Source organism: Peromyscus californicus, unplaced genomic scaffold (assembly GCF_007827085.1).
Source record: "Peromyscus californicus insignis strain IS unplaced genomic scaffold, ASM782708v3 Scaffold_15__1_contigs__length_86483966, whole genome shotgun sequence".
Taxonomy (NCBI): domain Eukaryota; kingdom Metazoa; phylum Chordata; class Mammalia; order Rodentia; family Cricetidae; genus Peromyscus; species Peromyscus californicus.
In genome coordinates this window covers 66,630,377-66,656,464 of record NW_026294447.1, presented here as the reverse complement: position 1 = coordinate 66,656,464, position 26,088 = coordinate 66,630,377, and the positions used below count along the sequence as shown (strand labels likewise).

General features: G+C 42.5%; 1 protein-coding gene across 3 annotated transcripts in view; it reads left to right on the top strand.

Annotated features, from left to right (window-relative positions):
* The first annotated feature begins 17,750 nt into the window (after positions 1 to 17,750).
* The window catches only part of Sp4 (Sp4 transcription factor), a 69,715-nt gene continuing 61,377 nt past the window's right edge, over positions 17,751 to 26,088 (top strand). The window contains exons 1-3 of one of the 3 annotated variants that reach the window (XM_052739203.1): positions 17,751 to 17,875; positions 18,287 to 18,399; positions 18,911 to 20,465. In XM_052739203.1, the coding sequence (XP_052595163.1) occupies positions 17,869 to 17,875; positions 18,287 to 18,399; positions 18,911 to 20,465 (1,675 nt within the window). In that variant the 5' untranslated portion in view covers positions 17,751 to 17,868. The remainder of the gene's footprint in view (positions 17,876 to 18,286; positions 18,400 to 18,910; positions 20,466 to 26,088) is intronic. The other 2 variants (XM_052739201.1, XM_052739202.1) reach the window with 2 other exon arrangements.

The window sequence follows — 26,088 nt, the reverse complement described above, 5'->3', positions numbered from 1 at the left end:
TTATAAACAACAAAAGACATTCCTGTCACTCAGGAAATGCCAAAGGTTTTAAGAGTTCGGTGAGAGGAACAAAGGGCAAAGACTAATATATTTCATACTGTATCAAACTCCTCCACTCAAATCCTGCCCTGGCTGCCCACCTTCCACCAAGCAGCTTCAGGATCTGCACCAAGGCTTTCACAATCTGCTCTCCTCACATGTCTGACTTCATTACTACTTGCCCATCCTATTCAGCCACACTGACTCCCTTCCTTTGTCCACCTCTATCAAGACTTGTCTTCACTTCAAGGCCTTTGCTCTTGCTTGTCCATATGCCTGGAAAACCTTTCTCTCAGTAAGAAAGTCTTCTTTCATTTGTTTTTGATCAACAGTTTCCTCAACATTGTCTTCCCGGTCTCCTGCTGTTCCCATTCTATTGGGTACCATCTCGCCTACATCCCCGCTTAATTTTCTTACATATTCTCTATCTTAGTTACTGCTCCATTGCTGTGAAGAGACAGCATGACCAAGGCAACTTATGAAAGGAAGCATTTAATTGAAGACTTGCTTACGGTTTCAGAAGGCCATGATCATAATGGCATTAGAGCAGTAGCTGAGAACTTACATTTGGTCTGCAAGAAGGTGCTGGGGGGCAGGTTGAGTTGGGTGGACTGAGCCTGGCAGGGCGTTTTGAAACCTCAAAGTCAAGCCTCAGAAACATATCTCCTCCAACAAGGACACATGTAGCTAGAGTTTTCCTGCCTGGCCCACAGTCAGGATAAATCTCTCTCACCTGCCAGTCCCACAGCCGCTCAGACCTGACCAAGTAAACACAGAGACTTATATTGGTTACAAACTGTATGGCCGTGGCAGGCTTCTTGCTAACTGTTCTTACAGCTTAAATTAATCCATTTCCATTAATCTATACCTTGCCATGTGGCTCTTGGCTTACCGGCATCTTTACATGCTGTTTGTCATTGTGGCGGCTGGCAGTGTCTCTCTGACTCAGCCTTCCACTTTCCAGCTTTATTCTCCTCCTTGTCCCGCCTATACTTCCTGCCTAGCCAATGGCCAATCAGTGTTTTATTTATTGACCAATCAGCAACACATTTGCCATACAGAACATCCCACAGCAGACACATCTCTTCCAATAAGGCCACACCTCCTAATATATGAGCTTAAGGGGGGCCATTCTCATTCAAAGTACCACATTGTCCATTGCCATGGAATTTTATATATATTCAGTTTGGTTTTGTCTCCCACCCCCACCCCAGTGTACCTCTCTAGGGATACCAGCTACTAGAGGTATGTTCAGTAATAACATGCCACAGTAGGCATTTATTATTATAATTATCATTTTGAGATAAGGTCTTGCTGTGTTTACGGACATGTGCCACCATGCCCACCATAAATAAAGATGCTTTTGAATGAAGCCAAGACAGGAGACAAGGAAGAGTGAGGGCAAGGAAGAGTGTGAGGCTATTGATGGGTTTCATCACTCAGTGACTGTAAAGAAAATCTAGTGGCCCCAACAGGTTAGGCTCAGTCACCCCTATAGCTCAAGTTTTCTCTGGTCCTGCCCAGCCCCACAGACCCTGCAGCTGCTTATAAAATAATCACTCAGAAGCTTATATTAATTAAAACTGCTTGGCCATTAGCTCAGGCCTACCACTGACTAGCTCCCACATTTAAACTCAGCCCATTTCTATTAATCTATATGTTGCCACATGTTCTTTGGCTTTACTTGTGTGTCATTACATGTTGCTCCCTGGATGGTGGGCTGGCGTCTGCTGACTCAGTCTTCCTCCCCTTAGAATTCTCCTCTCTGCTTATCCCACCTATACTTCCTGCCTAGCTACTGGCCAATCAGCATTTTATTTATCAACCAATCAGAGCAACACATATTCCTAGCATACAGAAAGACATCTACAGCATACTACATCACAATATACCAAGTTAAAAGGACAATGGTGAAAAGCAGGAAAAGTAGATTCAATCAACATGTTGGGAAACAGATGGGCCCAGTGACCCCAAGTCTTTCTTTGGTGTACTGATAGAAACCTTAGGGAAGGTACAAGAAAAGTGGGAAGAGATATGCAATATTAAGCGTCTTAGTCAACTTAAGATCTCACCAATCTATGTCTCAGTTCTGGTTCATCAAGGTCCCAAGAAATTCTTGTTTGAGAAGCCAACCTGATCCTCAGGAGATATTACTTCTGCCCCAGGGTGCAGCCTTGCAATTGTTGATAGCAGCTCTCATATTGGGGGCCAGGGAACTGTCTTCCTGGAATCCAAGGTAACTACAGGTTTAGGACAATGTCTATGGACCATTAGGGAGCTGTATTAGTTCCTTTTCTTGCTGAGAGCCAAAAGGCCCAACAAAAACAATGTAAGGAAGGATTTGTTTGGGCTCACAGGTGGAGATGAAGTCTACCCCGTCAAGGAAAATCATGGTGAGAACAGGTCTAGGTGTGGCAGTCAGAACCTGAGGAGCTTCTCAAGTTTTGTATGTGTGAGAGAGAAAGGCTGGTGCTCAGCAGTTTCTCCTTTCCACTCAGTCCAGGACTCCAGCCGGAGAGAGGATGCCTCTCGTGTTCCCCGAGGCTCATTTCTCCCCAGTTAAACCTGACTGGAAACATCCTCACAGATACCCAAAGGTGTGTCTCCTGGTTGATTCCAAATCCTGTCAGGCTGACATTCAAGATTAACCATCATGGCACCTTCAGGGATCTGAAACAGGACATTGTAAACAACTGGCAAGAAGATGCTCCATTATTCCTGTCTTTGTGCTGTGAGCCGTGGAGAAGATGAGATAGGTTAGGTATTAACAACTTCTGGACAGATACTTCTTGAATGACAGCACAGGCAGGACACAAGTGGAGAGATGAAGTACAGTACCAGGCTACCTCATCAGATATTTTCTATAGCAGCCATGATGAAACAAGAGAGGTCAGCATTGGAATAACTCCAGGAGCAGTCAGACTTTGAGTCCACTCTCCCATTCTCCTCAAATGTGCATTTCCAGCATTTTCATCTAAATTTGTGCTCATACTATTATGTCTGGAACAGCCTTCCCTTCCCCTCCAGCTCTACAACTAACCACATTTTAGCATCCTTCAATACCAGATTCAAACTCCTTCTCCAGGACAAAGATTTCCTTTGTAATTGTTTGAGGGGCATCATCTTTTGTCTTGAACTCCCAGCTATAATTTTATAACTTGTGCCCTATAACTTTTCTTGTGGAGGTATTTATTGTCTTACTGCCTCTCTGGTTCCCCATAAGTAGTTTTGAAGGTTTTATTTGTCTTTAGAGCTCCCCTATCACTTGATACAGAACTTAACATAGAGAAGGTATTTAGATCACATAAGTTGATAGAATTTATTTATTAAAAAATGCTTTTCAGTGGGGAATATGTTTCATGTAACTCAGGCTGGCCTTGCTCTCAGGATACACCCAAGGATGACCTTGAACTTCTGATCATCCCTCCTCTACTGCCACAGTGCTAAGATTGTGCTATACAGTATCATGCCTGCTTGGATTTATGCAGGTCTGGAAGCAAACCCAGAGCTTCATTTACACTAGGCAAACTCTCTATGAATTGAGATATATTCCTAGTCCTATTAATTAATTTTAAGGGGAAACACATTTTATTCAAGTTCCTTCTGAAGTTAAAAAAATGGAGGCAGACCCTTCCCAGGAGGGCACCTTGGAACCATAAAGGACCACTGCATTAAACATTACATCTTTTTAAAAGATGACTTTAATCTATTTCTCACCGATGTCCCTAGCAGACACACAGCACCTAGTCTTATTATCTTCCAAACAATCTCTTAACGTGAGAGTCCTGTGGTAATACTTCTTCTCACAACAGGGCATTGTATCCTCCCGCTCTTTCCTGGGGTACTGATGGCTTCTCTGTTCAACAGTTGGAAATGAATTCTTGAGCAGGCACAGGAGACCTTCAAAGATAAGAGAGTTGCCCTGGAGCCAGATGTTGGAGTTTGAATCTGAGGTCTGCCCGTTGCTGGAATAGTGAGTTTGGGTAAATGATTGAACTTTTCTGCATCCATTTCTTCATCCAAAAATGGGAATTCCCCCATGCTTCTCTGGGGTTTGTTGAAGGAACTAAACAAACCCCATTCTGTGGCACGGTTAGGTGAGTGTGTGCTGCCTGGTGAACCCCTTGTTCCTTGTAAGCCATTAATTCTGTGTGACTAGACATTCCCAAGTTTTACTGTCTGATGGCTTTTCTTAGGCCACCTCCCAGCCTACTTTTATCATTCAGGAACAGAGGAGGGGCTGGAGCTAGCCTGCTTGCCTGTTCACCTCAGGGGACAGACTGTAGCCTAAATGCTGCCACTTAGTTTGTGTGTTATTTTAGGCAAGCCTTCCAGCCTCTTCGGGGTGCTGTAAAATCAGGGGGTAAACATCTGCCCAAGTGCTTTGTAACAGCATGCTTGCTTCACCCTGAGCAAGGAACTGCGGCTGAGGATAGGAAATGAGTTTAATTGGTTCCATTTTGAAAATCTTACCCTTTAGATAACGCACTTCAGAAAAAGGGTAACTGTCTCTCTGTGGTTGCGATTAACCAGGTTATCTCATTTCGTCTGGTTGGTTTGTTTTTCTCATAAGTATGCATGCCGTGGAGAGTCTTTCTGAGCCAGTGAGACGCTTCCTTCTCTCATCTGGAAATTGGGCTGGTCTGTTAAACAAGGAACCTCATTCACCAAAGTCATACACAGTTTTCGTGATTTAAAGTCTGTTGCTCAGCTGGCACAAAGGAGCTCTGTAGGGAACCGTAATGCAATTAGGTTGATAAGTGCCAGAGGAGGAAGAACACCCAAATCAGGCATCCTTCCTGGCAGGTTTCAGAGACAAGCAGGTTAGGATGGATCTCTAACATGAAGCTTCTGAGCTCCCGTCCCAGGGGTGCCACTTTTTTTTTCCTGGGTGACCCTGTAAATTACTAAACCGACTGCCTCAGATTCTACATCTGTAAAATGGGAGTAACCATGATACCTGGGTTACTGGGAGGATGAAGTGAATCAATATATATTAGTACTACTATGGGCTAAATGAATACTTGTTGTTACTTATGCATAGTCAATGCTAGGGAACGACTGTCCTAAACAAAAGAAGCCTTCTCAAATGCCTGCCTCATCTCTGGTAAACTATGATGGGATACATGGAAGACTCACTTTATTATTTTTTAAGACTAGTTTAAAAGTAACAAAGGCCAAATAAGTTTCTCTTCTTTCCTGATTTCCCAAGACCACAGTCAAGGTCTGGCAATGTTGATCCAGAAAATAGCTATGTTAGAAAACCCTGGGGAGCAAGTGTGTCTTGATGCTGCTTGATCCTACTGCTTAAGGCTCCCCAGGAGTCATTCCCAATGAACTGTACCCTGGGCTTCCTGGTAACAGACAATGAGCAGAAGCCAGGAGGAGAAAGAAGAAAGAAAGGGAGGGTGATGGGAGAGAGGGAGTATTTAGAAGGACTGAATTGAGCCTCTTTGGGGGTAGGGAATCAACCTCTGCCCCCACCTTTCTTTTTCCACATCTTAGAAGGGAATATGGGGATCAGAAAGATGGATGACTGGATCTTCTGCTGGGTATGACTGGCCACCTCAAGTTTGAACTGTCCCATCTCAAGAGAACCTAGTGATCATAAAGCAGTAAGAGTCAGATGACTGAGCCTTCTCCCAGGAACAGCAGGCAAGTGTCCCATCAAGAGTTACTTCTTTCTCTGCATAAAAGGAAATGCCCCAAAGGGCCTAAAGGAGAGATCTTCAGAAATGCACTGCATCAGGAGAAAGTTATTATACATTGTAGTTTAGTTTGGCACTTGACTGGATCAAACTTGACTCTGCATGAATGGCCTGGAGATCTTGTTAAAATCCACCAGTGGGTCTGTGATGCTACACTTTTAACATCTCTTGGTTGATACCGTTGCTACTGGACAGAGGACTCCACTCTGAATAGCCAAAGTGCTCTAGGTGAAAGATGTCCTAGAGTTGTGTGATGCACAAGGATACCTACTAAGCTACTACTTCATGAGCAATGGGACCCATCAATGTGCAGATGACCTTTGTTGCGTGCTTCCTGGAAAGTAAATGACCAGAAATACTCCAATCTTTTATTCTAATTCTAAACTTGGCCAGAGTGAAGGGAGAACAGGATGCTGATGTTGACTGGCGAGGCTATGGTGATTGCTCAGTCTGTTCACAAACTAGTGCTAGCCATGCAGTGAGTCTCCTGGATACTGAAGCTTGGTGACATCTTGTGAACTTCTTGGCTTACATGTTAAACTGGAGGATGAGGAACAATTTCATTCATTATCTTCATGATGACAGATAAAAACTACAAATAGTGCTTTTAAAAAGCCCTTCCTGGCTGGGCGGTGGTGGTGCACGCCTTTAATCCCAGCACTCGGGAGGCAGAGGCAGGTGGATCTTTGTGAGTTCGAGGCCAGCCTGGTCTACAGAGCGAGATCCAGGAAAAGGCGCAAAGCTACACAGAGAAACCCTGTCTCAAAAAACCAAAAAAAAAAAAAAAAAAAAAAAAAAAAAGCCCTTCCTGATGACTACTCAGATCTTACTCAATTTGACTATAATTAATTAATTACACAATTCTTACTTATTGATCATTTACATATGTAATTTAATTTCCCTCTAAAAATGTGTCAGATTGCAATCATTGCCTCGGTCTTGTCATTGAAGGAACTGAGGCTCATCAAGTGTCAAGAGGTTTGCCCAAATTTATCCAACTAGTCAAAGACTAAGGAAGACAGGAGCCTAGGCAGGTCTAACTTCATTTCCTCTCTCCGTTACCTTCATGCTCCCCCACAGATACCAGAAACTCATTTGAAAATAAATGCAGGTTGCAGTTAACTGATACCAACTGACTCTCTTGATATGAGTTTACCCAAATGCTAACAAAGCTTAAAGTTCCAGAACAAAACCCAAACCAAACCAAACAAACACAAAACTCCTCCAAGCTTTGATATCTGATTTTTTTATTCATAATTTGTATTCTTTAAGAGCAGGAATCCACTTTCATTTATTTACTTTTTGTCACTTTAATCCTTGAGGAGTAGAAGACACAGCTTCCGTGCCCAGTGGCGGGGTCATGCCACTGTTTCTGTGGGACATGAGCTACCTTCTCCCAGATTGCTCTGGTTTTGTCAGTTCTGCCAACAGGAGCCCCTGGGTTGTTTTTTTACTTTGTACATACAAAAACGTCTCATGCCCAAACAGAATTCACTGTCATCTGGGGCACAAACACTTTCAACTTCAGAAGAGCTGTGTGCTCTCTTTGGCTCAGGAGACACTGCTAATAGCTAGCAAAAAGGCCTTGACTCCCAACCTTCTGAAATACTTGCCTTTTTATAGCCCTGCTCCCAACAGATCTGTCCTCAGGGAGGAAGGATCAGCCGAACACTGTCAGTCCCATGCCTCATCTACCTGGTCTTCCCTCTTCCCGGAATCCATAATATCCATTGACCAACAGTCTCCAGGTTCTTTGTTCTTGAAGAGTGCCTCCCCCTCCCCCACCGCCCAATTTCAAGAAGTCGAATCTCCACTAATTCTAGATCCGTTCTTACTCTCAGAAATATAAAACCTGCTTTAGAACACTCCTAAGAGGATGTTAAAGACCTCCCATAAAAGGTCCAACCTCATCCTCCACAGTGCTGGGATTACAGGTAGACAACACTGGACCAGCTGCATCTTGCACCTTCTGGCACACATAGTCCAATCAGACCGGACAAGCATCTGTCTCTAATAAACTGAATAGGACCACAACTTCAAAAAAAAAAAAAAGAAGGCGGGGGAGGGGGGGGAGCACCATCTAGCCTATGTGTTTCATTTCTCAGGGTTCTAATTCTCCACAAATTCTTTATTTGAAACTTGGTTTATCCTTTAACCAACAGTCTCCCTTCCAGGAAAGTACTTTTTTTATATGGTGCCAAATACATCTCTTGATGGCATTCATGTATTGATCTTAGTTCTAGCCTCTGAAACTGCATAAAACAACCACAAAAAAACAACATCCCTCTGTAATAGGCCTAAAAGTGTTTGAAGACAATTACAGTACCTTTCCCCACTAACCTCCATGCTTCCCACCATCCCTTCCCTCTTGCTATCTTGGCCTATCTTTTCTTTCAATTGATGACATCCTTTAAACACATCCGGGTTTGGCTTGATTGAAAGAGGAGCAAAGCCATCTCACTCTACACTTGTCTGTGGAAGGCTTTGTATGTACCCTGATGAAAATTTTTCATTGCCATATTTGGTGTGAGCCTCACAGCTTATCCAGTCATGTTGAACCTTCATTTTGCTTTTCCCTCTGAACTTCCTACTCCTAAGAAATGCTTGCTAGTTTCTTCTGGTGATGGTGTTCACATCCACACGATCTGTCAGGAAATGGCCATGAATTTGGAATATTTAGCAAGAATGCTTTGTGGTGTCTTTGAGACACAGGCTCTGGGAAGATACCACACCTGGCCTTGCCAATAATGCCACTGTGTCTGTGCTTGTTATAGACATTGCTTCCTCTATGTTCATCCAGATTTTCCCAACTGCTCACTACATCTGGAAAAAGAAAAATTCTGGGGACACAACTCCCTGAAGAGTACAGTGATGATCTTGGTGACGCTGACATTTATTACTAGGACTCCTCTCAACCCCTTTGCCTTTTGTTTTCCTTGTTTCTTTTCAGTATGCCTTCTCTCTTGCTAGGTACTCATCACATCCCTCCTAACGTGTGCTGGCAGCACCACCCCAATCACTGCCCAGAGTGAGCACACTGGGAAGCAGTGCTGCAGACCCCAGGCTTGAGAGTTTCCCTACCTTCTTCTGCACTGTCTCAAAGAGCTGGCTCTGATGCCTGTTCCTTTTGCTGGACAAACTCCTCACTCAGTTAGGTGGAGAAATCTTCAAACCACAAATGTCTGATTCTTTTGGAGCTAAAGAGAGACATTCTCCCCTTGTTAAATTTTAATTGAATTGCTTTCTGCATTACAGTAAAGGGCTTTAAAAATCACATGCATATAGACCCTGAAACCCAAAACAGCTACTTGTGACCCCCAAGCCATTATTTGTTCATGGAGAAGATCCTTGACCTACTTTGATTGGTCACTATATATTTAGAACTAGAAGAAAAGGAAAATTAAGAATTATCCTAAACGATAATATAATCACTGAATCAGAAGGAAAGAATTTCAAATTAATTATTAAGTGCCTATTATGGAGAGAAGTTCATTTAATCTTCTTAATAACTTTATATTATAGGAATTATCATGAAATTTTTACATATAGATAAGAAACTAGGGGAGATTAAGTAACTTGAGGGAGCACTGAGAGAGGATCCCTTGCTTGCAGATTCCAAATCTACTCACATGCATCCTACCCGGCCTCACTCACTTTGGAATAGTGGGAACAAAGAGGCCTGAACACCATGGTTGATGTTCTAACAAATCCAATTTCTCACAGACCCATCAGAATTTGGGAAGGCATGAAAGTGCTGGCTTGATAAGTCAGAAAACAACCCAGAGCAGTTTAACAGGAATGCCTTGGCCTAAGGACACAGCTCTGTGATAGAACTTGTGCTTAGAACACAAGGCCCTGGATTTGCTCCTCCAACAATGGAGGAGATAAAAGTAAACAAGGCTCTCAAATCCTTCATCCTTTCTTTAAAACTTATGATTAATTTTGAATTTATTTTTACATGGACTGCATATGTGTTCCCTGGAGCCCTATCTCTTTCTCGTGCGTAGCCTAAGGAGTTAGTCTTACTATAGAGTGCCCTCCATAGGTGATTGATTTTGTTGTTAGAGAAAACTGAAACTCACGTGGAAAGATCAAAATTTGGGGCTTTAGCTTAAATTCCTAGATAATCTACATTCAACTCAATCCATTTAGCTGTCTTAAGGGTTTCAGTGTGAAATTTTCAAATGTTCATTAAAACCTTTAAGACAGTTTGGGACAACAAAATCATAAATCTTGGGTTTTCAATTAACTTGTAATTTATTAAGGTCAAAACTTTCCCCTCAAACTTTCAAATTTAATTTCCAAATGTTTGTTTAGTTTTGTTTAAATAAATCTTTAAAAACATTTATTTGTTATTTACTTATTTATTATTATGTTATTTATTTCATGTTCATGGAGTTAGGGGTGCACACATGCTATAGTGCAGAGTTGAGAAGATGATTTGCAGGAGTTAATTCTCTCCTTCTACATGTGGGTCCTGGGGGTTGAACTCAGGCCCAGTCTTAGTGACAGGCCACTTTACTTGAGCGTCACCTTGTTTATTGAGACAGTCTCCCTATATACCTCAGGCTTGCCTGCAACTAGACCTTCTTGATCAATCTTCTACAACTTTCAAATATTGTTGTCAAGTCTCTCTGTATTTGAGTAGGAGAATAAAATTGCTCTTATATGATCTTTGATTAATCTTTAAAAATTATTATTATTTTATGTATGTGGATATTTTGTCTACATGTATGTCTACATTCCATGTGTATGTCTGGTACATACTGAGGCTTGAGGTGGTGGCAGGTCCCCTAGAACTGGAGTTAGAGATGGTCGTGAGCCACCATATGGTACTAGGAATTGAACCCTAGCCCTCTGGAAGAGAAGTCTGAGCTTTTAAACACAGAGCATCTCTCCAGCCCTAATCTGTGATTTTTCTTGATCCCAAAACAAACACAAATCTTTTCTAAGTAATTCTACATATGAATTACATAGTCAGTAAGCTTCATTAAAGCATATTCTTAAATGTACTATAACTAATTCTTTCAAGAATTTTGAGTGCCTAAAATGACACAAGTAGGTTATGTACTATAGTAAGTAGTTATCAATCTTTGGAGCTAGGGAAAGCTTTGCTTTCTCTGAGACAAGTGGCACACATCCTCCATCCTCTTTTTAAACAATGAGGCAATACAAACACATTTCTTTATTTGCTCTGGCTGCTAGGAAACTTGGAGTCAAAATTAAAGCTCAGATAAAATACATCCTGACATTATTGGTGTACAATTTTTTTCTTTTATATTGGATCTGATTTTTATATTCAATCCCTATGTTACTGTCTTATGACACATTACAGGTCCTTTGTGAGAAGAAAAATGTTATGAATAGAAATAAATAAGGAAACATAACTGGAATATTATTATTACTAGGTGCCCTTGGGATAGTTCAGAGAATCCATAACCATCATTTAACAAAAATCAATGCCTGCAGCTGCTAGGATGGATAACTGGTTATAATGCCTGGGTGTTAACACTGTTCCCTTGGGAACACATGTCTTCAGTCCTTCCTTATGGTGTACTTTACAGCTAGTGTTTTAATTTATGCCACCCCAGGGTGCATGTCTGTAATCCCACCACTCCAAGGGCTGAGGCAGGAGGGTGGCCAGTTTGAGCCCATCCCAGGCTACATAGCCCCCTCCTCAAAAAAAATCCAAGAGATTACTTAGTTTTTTATATTGATCATGTACTAAATCTTGAAATGTCACTGACACATTAAATACATATTGAATGGGTATCATGGGCCAGGCATTCTAGGGAGTGGAGAAAACAAGTCTATCCAAAGAGTAAAAAAAAAAATACTCTGTCCTTATATTTTAATATGCTATGGAAAATATTCATTTGGATTGGTATTATCCATTGAAAAATAGAATTCAAATCATATCATACAGAACATAAGAGCAAAAGACAATGCATTGGGGAACTGTGTCAACAGTACAAAAGATAAGCAAGCCACTATGCTATACAAATACATTCAGCTCTTAAAAATGGTAAGAGAAAAAAAGCAACACTAAGCAAATAAAAGAGAGAAAGAGATACACAAACAACTTGTGGTGTTGGCAAAAACACGTGACCATAAATAAAGATGGCCTGGGTCTTCTCCATCGGTTAGACAGATACACTCTACCTGATACAGCTCTCTAACTGAGCAGGCAGGAAATAATCAATGCTGGTGAAATTACACAGACATGAGCACTGTCATACTTTACTAGGTGAATATATGGAATAAAATAAGCCCTTTTATGTAGCCATTTTATTGTAGCTATTAAAAATCTTTGCTGGTACTGGAACAAGTATGTTTATTATGAATTATTTACTGTCAGGCACAAAATGTTCTATTGACAACAGTATTTGTATTGAATAAAATATATTCCAGCATCAAGTAATATATTATACTAAAATGATAATTTAAATTTAATTTTTTTCCATTAGATAATTATAATGTAGTAAGGCATCAAAAAGGTCAGTTTGTGCATTTATGACTAGATGTGTGTTTTTGTGTGTAATTTTATATTAAAATCTTATACTCAAGTACAAACACATGTATAATTTACGGAAGTCAAAGTGACAAAGGATATACCAATAGTTAACACTGATGACTTTGGTGTTTCAGGAGAAACTGTATGGAATAGAGAGGATCTTGTATATATTTCTGTATTTGGCTTGTTAAAACTACCTGTTTTAATAATAGTAACAACAAGTAAATGGGCAGTTATATTTCATAATGCTGTAAAAATGATTTTAGCGTGGTGGTAGTGTGCTTGCCTTGAATGAGTACATTTCAAGTTTGATTTCTAGCACTACAACATACAACAAAAAATAAAAATGCTAACTGGCTAACTTCTTCCCTTGTTCCCTCCTTTCATCCCCTTACCCCTTACTCTCTTTTTGCTGGTTGCTAGGACAGAATCCAGGCCTCATGTATATTAAGGTTTGAGCTACACTTCCAGCCAGAGAGCTAACAAAGAGCGTTTACCAAATACTGTTCTAGGAAAGTTTAATCTCACTCAGTTCCTAAGATAACTTAATACAATGCTAATGCTGTTGTATTTACTGTTCAACCTAAAGGACGGAGGCTCACAGAGGTCAATATCACCTGCCCAAGGTTGTACCTTTACTGATAACAGACTAAGAAGTAAATCCAAGTAGTTAGCTGTCAGTGATACACTCTTCTAGCAAAAATCCGATGAATGATCCCATTACCAGTAAAAAATATTGGACCAAGCATAAACAATCGGTGTGTTTTGGAAAGTTACCATTTTAAACATAGATTTGTTGTTGTTGTTTTGAGTCAAGGTGTCTCTTTGCTCCACAAGAGTAACCTTGAACTGTGCTAAGATCACCATGTGCACTACAAAACCAGGTTTATGATGGATGATTTGATTACCAACTTATAGTCTTAAGAAAAGGATTTTGTTTATACTTCAACTTTTACAATGACTAAACATCTTTTGTTTGCTGGCTATAACACAGTCCTCTGCACGCATAAATTGATATAAAGTATCAACAATGTTTTTTCTCATCCTATGCCCCAGTAATTGCCAAGAACTACTCATTCCATCCTAATTTGAATCAACAACAAATAAAACTGAACAACATCAGAAACTTGACATTAAAAATAGTGAATTGTAGTGTTTTTTGTTACTTTTTCTTTTTTTTTTAAAGTTTTTCCTTTTTGAGATAAGGTACAGCTATATATAGTCTAGAACTTACTATGTAGACTAGGCTGTCCTAGAACTCATTGGCAAACCTCCCGTCTCTGTCTAAAAATCATGAATTAAATGTCTTGAAGTCGTACATTAGCATTCCATGAAGGAACTGAGCATGTGCAAGGAAGAGCCAAGCTATCAACTCTAGCTGCTCATACACAGGCTGTCTGGGTGCTTATCTATATTTGTTACTTGGTCATTTACATTTGATAATGCCACAAACATTATTTATAACTTTTACAAGGCCCACACATTCACAGTCAACTTTTACCTATTTTCTTGCAAATGTTCTATATTCAAGTCTTAATTACTTTGAATTTTTTTCTGCTTTCTAAAAATGGTTATTATTAGTTAAAAAATTTATCTTTTAAAAATAGTTTCGAACACTTTCCAGGCCTTATTATGGTACCATGCACGGTCTCTTATGTACTAATGAGGCCACTTGTAAATACACCCTTTGAGCTGGTGTCTGATTCCTGGTCAGCTACCCTCATTCAGTGTGCTTTGGGGGAAAGTGGATAGTAAATGTGGAACTGTTTTCAGCTCGACACTTCTCTAAGCCTTTTTGCTATCTACTTCCAAGAGAGAAGATGAGGCAGTTCAATGGTTATTCCAGAAAGTAACCCCTTGGGGGAGTCACTCAGAAAAGGAAACTTTCTCTCATTCATGTCATGTCTGGGCCTAAGTCCCTTCGTCTCAACTATTCAAATGAGTAACCTCTAGAGCTGCTTCAATCCCATTGTCTAAGCATCCTCAGCATCGTGCAGATTCAAAGTCCTGGCCTTGGGCCTCCAGGAGTGGAGGCTGGTAATTGAGAAGGAGTCATATATAGCATTCAAGTTGGGGAGGTCAGTCAGTGATTGACTGCTTGCCTAACATCCATGAAGCCCTGGATTTGATCTCCAGCACCACATAAACCAGGTATGATGGTGCAAGCCTGTGATCCCAGCTCAACTGTGACTAGAACAAGGACAAGTAGAGATACGTAGTTGAAGAAGACAATCGGGTCAGTGGGTAGAAAATTACCGTTGGGAAAGCTCCAGAGTGGAAGGGGATACTGTCAACTCTATTTGACAAGACTAACACTGAAGGGTAATATCAAGGGTAAGCCATAGGGAATTTGGTCAGATACCAAGGGTAGGAGACTGTCACTAAACTGACCCATCAGGTTTCTTACTAAAACTGGACTAAATAAGCAAAGCTACTAAATTTAACCTACAGTCCAAGGTCAAGGCTAAGTTAAAAACAAGATTTAGAGAACAGTTCAAGGTTTGTCAAACGAGAGTCTTTGTTAGGGGTTATTATTTCTATAGTAGAACTGATTTCCATCAATTTTTTTTGTTTTTGTTTGTTTGTTTTCGAGACAGGGTTTCTCTATGTAGCTTTGCACCTAGAACTCGCTTTAAAGACCAGGCTGGCCTCAAACTCACAGAGATCCGCCTGCCTCTGCCTCCCGAGTGCTGGGATTAAAGGCGTATGCCACCACCGCCCAGCGATTTCCATCAATTTTTAAGGTTAGAGTCTTACCATATTGTCCTGGCTGGTCTGGAACTCATTATATAGTTCAGGCTATCCTCAAACTCATAAAAATCCACTTGTCTCTGCCTCCCAAGTGCTAGGATTAAAGGAGTGAGTCATCATGCTCAGCTAATTTAAACAAGCAAAATGGTTTAAAGAAATATTAAGTAAACCAGAGTATAATAGTACATAGCCTAAATTAGGGTGGTAGTACGGGAGTGGCTGTACTCTTGGGAACATCTCATCTAGCTAAGCCTCCTGTTACATGGATAACAATATGATGGAGCCCGTAAAAATCAGTTCATTTGTCACCAGGCAAATGCCTCGAGACTCAGCTGGTGTTTTAATCAGCTCAGGCTGCTATAATACAACCCACAGCTTATGAACAACAATTTAGTTTTCACTATTTGGAAGGAGCCTGGCGAGCATCTTGTGGGTTTCAGACCATCAGGTGGTGGTTGTACTTCACATGGGGACAGCCAAGCAAAGGATAGAAGTTCTGTGATCACTAATTTTTACTCATCCGAGTGCCACTCTCATGACCTCATCTAACCATAATGTCCCAAAGGCTGCTTGGAATAACATCACATCGAGGGACAGAGTCCCAGCATCTGAACTTAGATCTGGGGGGCCCAAAAATTCATTGCACAACAGCTAGGAACTTGTAGCTTTTGGTCCACCGCAGAAAGTGAGGATTGTCACTGTTTCCTGGATACCAGTATACCCACTTATCAACAGGGTGCAGAACATTTAGGACATTTTGTAAATCCATACTCTGATATTACTTTTCTGAGGCAGGTTTTCTAAAGGAAACCACAAGGAACGCTCCAGTTCTTATCTGGTCTTCTTCATTCACTGTGGCGAACTGGGTGGGGCCAGGGCTTGAGGAGAGACTGCATCTGTAAATATAAGGAGCACTTCTGAGCTTTCTAAGATCTAGCGAATTGGGATGTGTGTGGAAGCAGATTACTGGAGCACCTGCAACTCTTAAGATGGAGTAGGCAACATTGTAATTCTTTATTCCAGTTGCTTTGTTTTACAGCAATGCTTTGTCATCAGCCCAAATACTTGAACAAGGAAACGGTAGTCAATTACAGCACCAGAGACTTCCTCTCTCACCCTAGCAACATGTCAGCCTCAGGCACCAGACAAAAACACCCAAAGCTACGTGTAGGGTTCACGTTAGTGAAAGTGGAGGACTTTTAGCCTAGTGTGTAATGCTGTCCCGTCCCAAGGTTCCTATTAAGGTTCACTTCTAGCTTTGGTACATTTCATCAGTCGCTGGTATGGTCCCTGGCATCTTGACTTCACGTCTTTGGAGAGAAGCTGGGAGGCCGGCTCAGGAGCATTTGACAAAGTGCTTTGCACAGCTAGATGTGAATTCCACTTGCCTAGAAGCTTACGCTAAAACCATGAGCAGGGCTGACCCACATGCAGCCGGGCTTTCCTTCACCCGGACAACCTTGTGAGACCTCTAGGAGCGAGAAGCGCGCCAAGAACACGGGTTGCCACCCTAGAAGACGGTCACTGCTCTGCACCAGCACCCAACCAGAAAGACAACAAATAAAAATGGAAGCTCCTGCTTTGTGGGAACACAGGCCTCGCGTTCGGACCCGAGGCCCCAGCGAGCTAGGTGAGCAAAGAAAGCAGGGCGAAGGGGATAGCCCCCAAGTCAGCTTCATTCAAACCCGGAGGACAGCAGACCCCGCCTCCCTTCGCCGCCGCCTGCTCAATCGCCGCGCGCTCCGGGTGTGTGCTCGCCCCGCGGGGAGCGGCTTTCAGCTGAGGAGGCGGTGGCAGAGGCGGTCCGGGCAGCCCCGTTCGGCCGATAGGCCCAGGCAAACAACACCCATTTCCCCCTCCCCAGCGCTGGGTTCAACTCCCACTCGGCCCCGGCCACGCCCTGCTGCCACCGCCCCCTCGGGCAGCTCTAGGCTCTGCAGCCAGGCCGCGCTCGGGGGCGGGAGGAAGGCGGTGCCTCGCTGGGTTCTCGGCCAGAAACTACAAGACCCGAAAGCCTTTGCGGCAGGGGCCCGCCCGCCTCCGCCCACGACTCGGGGCGCGTCAGCGGCATCGTCCAATGAGAGCCGAGCCAGGGAAAAAGGGCGCCCGGGTCCGGATGCGCCTTAGGAAAGCCATGCTCACGCCGCGGGGGCAGCCGGCAGCCCATCTAGCGCGCCGTGCTGCGGGGAGACTGCGCTTCCCCGCGCTCGCCCCGCTCTCCTCCCTTGAGCCTAGTCCCGTGCCTTTCTTCCGCGGCCCCCCGCAAGATGCTATGGTGCACTTTTGAGTGGAGGGCGCCGGGAACTGAGTAGGGGGCGGGATATCCTGAGACAACAAGTTTGGCTGTATGGAGGGCCTGCCGGTAGCACGCCGCAGCTAGCTCGCCGAGAGAGCACGCACCACGGGCCGAGAAGGCAGAAGCAGAGCGGCGGCGAGCACCGGCCGGGCAAAGGGGAGGAGAGGGGGCGGCCCCAGCGCCCCGGCCCCGGCAGGTCGGCGGCCAATCCGCTGGGGGAAGGGGTGGAGAGTCGGCGGCGCCGGCGGAGGCAGGCCGAGGGGGGTGGGGAGTCGCCGCGCTTGCACCGCCCTGGCCCCGCCCCCGGCCCGCGCCGCCGCCCGCGCCGCACGCCGCCGCTGTCAATCAAGGGCGAGTCAGCCGGGCTCGGGCGGAGAGAGGAGCTGCTACGCCACAGCCCAGCGGCGGCCATTCGCGGAAAAAGAGGCAGAGCCTGTGCCAGCTACAGCCTCCTCCGAGCCACCCCGGGCGGGCGGGACCGGCCTCTCCTCCCGCCTCGCCCCCACCCCCACCCACCTCTATCCCAGTGTCTCTGTGAGGGTTTGTCCTGTTAATGCGGGATGAGCGGTACGTATTCTCCACCCCCCTCGGTCTCCTTCACCGCCTCCCTCCGTCCCTCCCTCCCCAGACCCTGCTCGCTTCCCCCTCCCCCGGGGCCGCCGAGATGCTGGAAGGGGAGGAGGAGAGGGCGGGAGGGAACCAGGGGGAGGGAAGGAGGGCTGTGTTTTGTCTTAATGTCTGAGCTAGAACAACCTCCTTCTGGGTGTTGCTCTGGAGCCTATGGGTCGGGTTTCAAACCACGTTTTGTGAGAGCCCCCTCCTCCCTTCCCCTCCTTCTCCCCCACCCCCTGCCGGTGTGCACGGATCGCGGGTTTATGGAGATTAATGTTCAGAAGGAGGGAGGGGGAAGAAGGGAGGAGAACGAATAATAATAATCCTAATAACCTGTTGTCGTGTGTGTTGGGGGGGTTGTTGCAGATCAGAAGAAGGAGGAGGAGGAGGAGGCGGCGGCAGCGGCGATGGCTGCAGAAGGAGGGAAAACCTCTGAGCCAGAGAATAACAATAAAAAACCCAAAACCTCAGGCTCCCAGGTAAAAGCAAACGTTAAAAAAATAATAACCATTCCACACGAAGCGTTAGGGAAGACAGGGAGTTATGCCCTCTCAGTACCCAGAAGTAAAGAACAGGATAAAAATGTTTAGCTACTCAAAGCATCTTTCTGAGTGAGAAACTTAAATTGTAAATTCATAAAGATTTCCCATAGCTGAGGCTATAGCGGTGTTTAACATGACATCAGGAATTCAGACTGCTAGAAAACAGTGTCTATTTTCCCAAGGGCATTTTGAGTTTAGAAGAATAACACTTTAAGAAAGTTTACCGGAAATTTCTTTTTTTATTTAAACTTTATGTAACAAGACTTGCCTCCTGATTCATATAGCTTCTACCTGCTTTTATTCATATTTCCCCTTTAATTCTGCTGCCTATTGAGTGTGTTCTGATACTTAGAGCTCTCAAAATAAATAACCCCCTCCCACTACTGTCTTCCACTAAATCCGCCCACTTTTTTCCCCTCCCTCTCCTTTCCCCTCCCATTTTGGGTAGGACTCTCAGCCCTCTCCTCTGGCTTTACTGGCAGCTACTTGCAGCAAGATAGGGACTCCTGGTGAGAACCAAGCAACTGGACAGCAGCAGATTATTATAGACCCAAGCCAAGGGCTGGTGCAGCTTCAGAGTCCACCACAGCAGCTGGAACTGGTGACCACGCAGCTTGCTGGCAACGCCTGGCAGCTTGTTGCCTCCACGCCTCCCGCTTCAAAAGAAAATAACGTTTCTCAACCAGCTTCTAGTTCATCTAGTTCTTCCAGCAGTAATAACGGGAGTTCCTCTCCTACAAAAACGAAATCAGGTAACTCTTCCACTCCTAATCAGTTCCAAGTCATACAAGTACAGAATCCAAGTGGTAGTGTACAGTACCAAGTGATCCCCCAACTTCAGACGGTGGAAGGTCAGCAAATTCAAATCAATCCAACTAGTAGTTCATCTCTACAGGATTTGCAGGGTCAAATTCAGCTCATTTCTGCAGGTAATAATCAAGCTATCCTCACTGCTGCTAACAGGACAGCTTCTGGTAATATTCTTGCTCAAAACCTGGCAAATCAGACAGTTCCAGTACAAATTAGACCTGGTGTTTCAATACCATTGCAATTGCAGACCCTTCCTGGTACTCAGGCTCAGGTTGTAACAACCCTACCAATTAACATTGGAGGAGTGACTTTAGCTTTGCCAGTGATAAATAACGTGACTGCCGGAGGAGGGACTGGACAGGTTGGCCAGCCTACGACGACTACTGATAGTGGGACTTCCAATGGGAATCAGTTAGTTTCTACGCCCACCACCACCACTGCTTCTGCCAGTACTATGCCTGAGTCGCCCTCTTCCTCTACTACCTGCACAACCACTGTGTCAACGTCTCTAACAAGCAGTGACACATTAGTGAGTTCAGCAGATACGGGCCAGTATGCAAGCACATCAGCCAGTAGTTCTGAACGCACCATTGAAGAATCGCAAACACCTGCTGCTACCGAGTCTGAAGCCCAGAGCTCCAGTCAGCTTCAGCCCAACGGGATACAGAATGCACAGGATCAATCAAATTCTCTTCAGCAAGTGCAGATTGTAGGCCAGCCTATCCTGCAGCAGATCCAGATCCAGCAGCCTCAGCAGCAGATTATTCAAGCTATCCCACCACAGTCATTTCAACTCCAGTCAGGGCAGACAATTCAGACCATCCAGCAGCAGCCTTTGCAGAATGTTCAACTTCAAGCTGTAAACCCGACTCAGGTGCTTATCAGGGCTCCAACTTTAACACCTTCAGGGCAGATCAGCTGGCAAACTGTCCAGGTTCAGAATATTCAGAGTCTTTCAAATTTACAAGTTCAGAATGCTGGGTTGTCTCAGCAGCTGACCATCACCCCTGTGTCTTCAAGTGGTGGCACGACTCTTGCTCAGATCGCGCCTGTGGCTGTTGCTGGCGCCCCGATAACTTTGAACACTGCCCAGCTTGCATCGGTGCCTAACCTCCAGACAGTAAGCGTTGCCAACCTGGGTGCTGCGGGTGTTCAAGTTCAGGGAGTTCCAGTAACAATCACTAGTGTTGCAGGTAAGCGGCATCTTTTCTTTTTGATCTGTTGTTAGCAGGGCTTAGTAACAGAGTTACTGCTCCAGGTTCACTTTCGGATTTGATACACCTGCGAGGTACACAGCCTGGAGAGGAATCAAAACTGAACTATTACACCAGCAGCCATGTTTAGTTATCAGTGTGATCTCTTTATTTCTATAGCTTTTAGCACTCAGTTTTGTGTGTTGAATTTGTTAAATAAATAATTTCATAAAGCATCATTTTTCTGATTAGAGCCATAATTACAGAGATCATATTTGAGTACACTTGAACTCTTCCGGAAGAGGAGCTCATCTCTTCTTGATGGAAAGTTGGCTTAACTTGAATTGATATATGGTTGTGACTGTGTTGAAATGTTAATTCTGTGTAGTAAGTTTTTTTTTTTTAATTAGGCCTCATTTTTCAGCATTTTGTTTTTGAGATATTTTTGCTTTAGTGTATAGAGTAGTTTTAAACCAGATACTGTTGTAGTTAAGATAGAAATTTAAGTTACAAATAGTTCTATCAAGTTTTATGTTTTTTTTTTCTGCTATACTCAGGATTAGCTCAGGATTGTGACTTTAATGGTATTTGATGCATAAAATTTAAGGAAAAGCCTTATGGTCCTTATTAAAACATGTTTTAAATTATTTAAATGTGTCTAGTGTGAGATTGGTGAAAAAGAATTAAAAACTAGGTAGTAAAATGTCATTAACTTGAACAAATTGTGGCCATCTTGTTTTTAAACCAGCTATAAAAACAGTTGCTATTTCTTATGCATATAGTTAGATACATCTGAAGTACTTAAAAAACCTAGTTCCGTTAAGTAGTGTAATCTTTTTTGGGAGCAGTCTTATTGTACCAAAAGTCTTATTGTGCTTAGATGTCATTGATTCCGAGTTGGTGGAAACTGGCTTTGATTTTAGTACCTTTGATCTTTTCAAATTTTATCAAATAAAAATTTGTACTCTGGTGTTTTAAGATTGAATTATACTTGTCCTTTTTGAATGACTGTTTGCGAAATGAGGTACAGAAAAATTAAGAGGGGATTCTTCTTCCACAGTTAACAACTCAAGCCAATGTATACTTAAAAGTTATCCATAGAGAGCCTACCCATTCAGGAGAACCTTATTTGTTTTCATCTCTTGTCTCTGGACCAGCACTACCCAATAGAACTTTGTGTGATGTTTGAATGCTGTGTCTGTCCTATCCAGTGTTACCCATTAGTTCTACACATTGAATGAGCACATAAAACATGGTGAAAATAGTATGGCTGAGGAATTGAACTTCAAGTTTTATTTAAGTAACCACATTTAGCTAGTGCTCTTGTGTTGACAGTGTATATTGTCAGTATTTTGAGTGTAATTCTTCACCTAAAGTTTTTAGTACCCAAGTATGTAAGTGATGGTTCTGTTTCCAGTCCTTACTCTGTGTAGTTGCTGCTCATTCTAAACATAAACTGGAGTATTTCAGTACAGTGTCTGGTTTTGGTGTTTTGAATAATAGTTTGCATTGTCAAAGCAGAAATTATTTCATTTGTATTTCATCTTGCCTGTTAAACATTAGTGAGTTGTGGTTAATAGCATTGAGTAATTTATAAACTGGGTTAGAAATGGCCAGTTCTTCTGCTCTCTAATTAATATCTTGCAATCTAGAAGTTCCCTCTTACTAAGTGTGAAGATAATTCAGTATTCTGACCCCCCCCAACCCCAGCTCCTGGAATGGTGCATAATAAATAATGGAAGATCCAGCTTTTAGGGGTAAAATTTGGGGGCAGAGCTAGAATCAAGGGTCAAATCAACAGTGAGTCAGAAGGCAGAATTGGGAGCAGGTGGTGCTAAGCCAGTTCATATGTGCCCGAGTGTGTTTTACTGGCAAATATACCATTTTAGGCCCCCTCCCCACTGCATACCCCAGCAACTACTACATGCCAAACGCTCCCAGTAGATATGTCTATTCCTATATTTTCATGGGCAATTTTTTTTTACTTAGCGTTTACATATTTTAGGAGATCTGCTTAAGTGTATAAGGAAAACTGAAGTCTACACATGAAGAATTTCCTCCCTGCTGAAATCCAACAATTTAAAATTTTGTTGATACTTTAAAGAGATGACTGTAGTATAAAGAGCAGAAATAGACTCTGGTTTCTACAAGTTAAGTGCAGTTAATTTAGGCTTAGCTGTTGGCAGTTTTAGGCTATTAGCTAGCAAACTGGAGAGTATTCTTTGAAGGTTTGGACCGTGGGAGCAGTGCCCTACAGTGGTTACAGTGAACCTAATGAAATTGCTTTGTTTTCATTAATTTCTTTTATTTTTACATTTAAAATACACTAGAAGCAGAACGCTAAGCACTTTCTTAAGAGGAGGAAGAACACCTGCCTACATCATCTTTATAAATGAGCCCTAGTTTAGAGTTAATACTTTGGGTTGCCATTTTCTGTTACTTCACATTTTCCTTCCAGAATGGTGGTGTTGAATTTATGGAAAATATTTACTGTTAATATTCACAGATTTTAAAAAAGTTATTTTACTTTTAATTGATGCATAATTCATGTACATAGTTGTGGAGTACAATGTGAAATTTCAATACACTACACAGTGTGTAATAAGATCACAGTACTTAATATCATTATCTCAGACATTGGCCATTTCTTTGTCCTGGGAACATTCAAAATTCTGCTTGCTACTCAATTACTGTCAACCACCACTATCCCACTGTGCTGTATTTGGGTATTAGATGATAGTTCTGTCTAAATAACTGTACCCACTTTCCTTCTCCCCAGCCTTTCCCTCATCCTGTAACGGTCTGGTCTCCACTTTGACTTTACTCTTTTAGACAGGATTTCACACAGTGCGGGGTGGCCTTCAGGCTCAGTAGGTAGCTAAGGCAGGCCTTGAACTAACCCTCCTAATTCTACCAGTGCTGGGATTACAGATGTGCACCACCATGCCTAATTTATAGGGTGCTAGGAATAATCATGTATGCTAGACAAGCACTCTACCAGCTGAGCTACATCCCTGGACCCCTCCACCTATAGAATATGCTCATGACAAATATCAGAGCTTGGAAAAATTGTTAATTACCTTCGACAGAGTAATGGCTAGCTCAAGAACAAGGCTTACCATTCCTTAGGGTCCAGGATCCTTTTACCTTCTCAGGGAGTGAAGGGAGTCTGTATGACAAGGACAGAAGAGGAAGAATCACATAAGGCAAATTGAATGAATCCAGATTTTGAAGGTGGAGAGCTTCACAGTTTTATGAAATGACAAGCTTTTTTTCCTTGGTAATATATTCAGAAAAATTGCTTTCTTTGCTCTGCTCTTGTCTGAAAATCCTAATTTCTAGGCTAAACATTTAATTAGTTAGGAGTGTAGTTATAACTAAAGCCTTGTACCCGATACATACTTTGTTTTCTTGTTGGGAAGAAGAATTTGATGGATAACAACTGAGTGTATGAGTCTTTTTTGAGCCATGTTAGGTGGTTTGCACCTTTAATCCCAGTAGGGGTGGTAGAGGCAGGCAGAGCTCTTGAAATCTGTTTTAACTAAGTAAAAATAGAAGTTTTGCCAGTATTCTCACAATGCTGTCTGATCTTCAGGAGTTACATCTTTTTTATATATGAGAGCTAATGGGTACTATTGGTTTCTACTTCAGTAATTAACCTGGAGTGGTCCACACTATCATGCCATAGGCCTTTTGCTTGATTAAGTGATTATTTGTCAGTTTCAGCAGAAACTAAATTTTTATGCTAGTTTTCCCATAAAGGAGGTTGAGACTTGATAAGATGTTGCTGACAATTCAAGAACTTGTCTCTTACATAATTCCTTTGCTTTTATAGGGAATTAAAGTCTAAAAACCTGGGGATATAATATGAAGCCAGGAATAGAAAGGCCAGTTCTTAATAACTGTTTAAAAATGGGAACCAAAGAACATAAAACTTACATTTTATTTAAAAGTCCAAATTTAACTTAGTCGAATTAACTTTTTAACATCTACCTTTTCTTCTGAGTTACTCAAAGTAGAAAATTGCCTGAGGCTTAATACAGATACTCTTCTTCTTTGTTGTATATGCTGTGTGGGATTGGATTTTCATTTTGGGCATCTTAGAACCATACCTGTATATATTACCTGCACTCTTGTGCTTGGTTATTTCCTTTTCATATGAGTCAGTTATTCTGTTACTTTTTCACTAAAATCTTTTGATACTCTGTAAATAGATTGAACTTCATTAAAAGGGACTTAAGGTTAGGCTCTGAACTACCAGTTTGACTCTAGCTTTCCGAAACTTTTTTTTTTTTTTAAATAAAAAAGTACTCCATGTAAAGCCACAGTTTTTAAAGGACATCTGTGCTGGCTTGCTTTAGGTCAACTTCACACAGGGTAGTGTCATTTGAGAGGAGAGAACCTCAATTGAGATAATGCCTTCATAAGATTGGGCTGCAGGCAGGTCTGCAGGGCACTTTTTAGTGAGTGATTGATGTGGGGAGGGCTCAGCTCCTTATAGGTACCTCCCCCCCCCCCCCCCCCCCCCCCCCCCGCTGGAGGTCCTGGGTTCTCAAAGAAAACAAGCTGAGCAAGCCAGTAAGCAGCACTCCTCCAGGGCCTCTGCATCACCTCCTCCTGCCTTGGCTTTTTTCAATGGATTGTAACTCAAGATAATGTAAAGCCAAATAACCTCTTTCCTCTCCAAGTTGTTTTTGGTCATGGTGTTTCATTACAGTAATAGTAACCCTAACTAAGACACCATCTGTAGGGAGGAGTTGAAGGGCAAAGGAGCAAAGAAGAACACTTCTCCTTTTCAAGTTTTATTTTTTTTTTTTGTTTGTATTTTAGATGACAGGGCCTCCCTGTGTAAGTCAGGCTGGCCCCATGCTCACTTTAAGCCCAGGTAGTCTTGAGTTTGTGATCCAACTTTCAGGAGTACTGAGATTCAAGTGCTCCTGGCCGATTTTCAGTGTCTAATTTAGAGAGTATGTAAGAAATACTTAAGGAATATTGGAACAAGCATTAAGACAGATTGAAGAGAAAATAGAAAAGGAAGCTTGATCAAGAAGGAAGCTAGGGGAGATGCCATGGGTAAATCTTCCAGAAATAACAGATTTACCAGGTGATAGCTTTTTAGTTGGAAGAAATCTTGGAGATTATAGCTTACAGTTGTGACCTTTTCATATTGCTGTGAAAGTCTATTTTTAAAGGTATTTTATTTTACTGTTTTAAGTGAAGATAGAAATGTGGGTCATGTTCTCCAGTGTTCCGTTAAGTACTTGGGGATGACTCATTAAGGATTGACAATAAAGGGGGGAACCTGATCTCGGACCATACACGTGTGCTTTTCTGATCTGGAATGTACATAATGTGTGCCATTTTTACTGCTGAGTTAATGAGCAAGTTGTGTCAAAGGAACCTTTACTTGGCGAGATGAAAGCTTAATGAAATTGGAGTTACTAAGGTAACTTACAATATACTCAAGCCTTTCTTTCCCACCCTCATTCCTTAGCCCTCTTTAGAAGTGAAAAAGCAAGTTCAGAAAGGTTGAATTACATGTATCTTGTGGCAGAGTACATCATTTTGATGCCATTTGTTTTTCCACTATATTTCTAGCTTATCCTTTATTAGCATGTGAGAA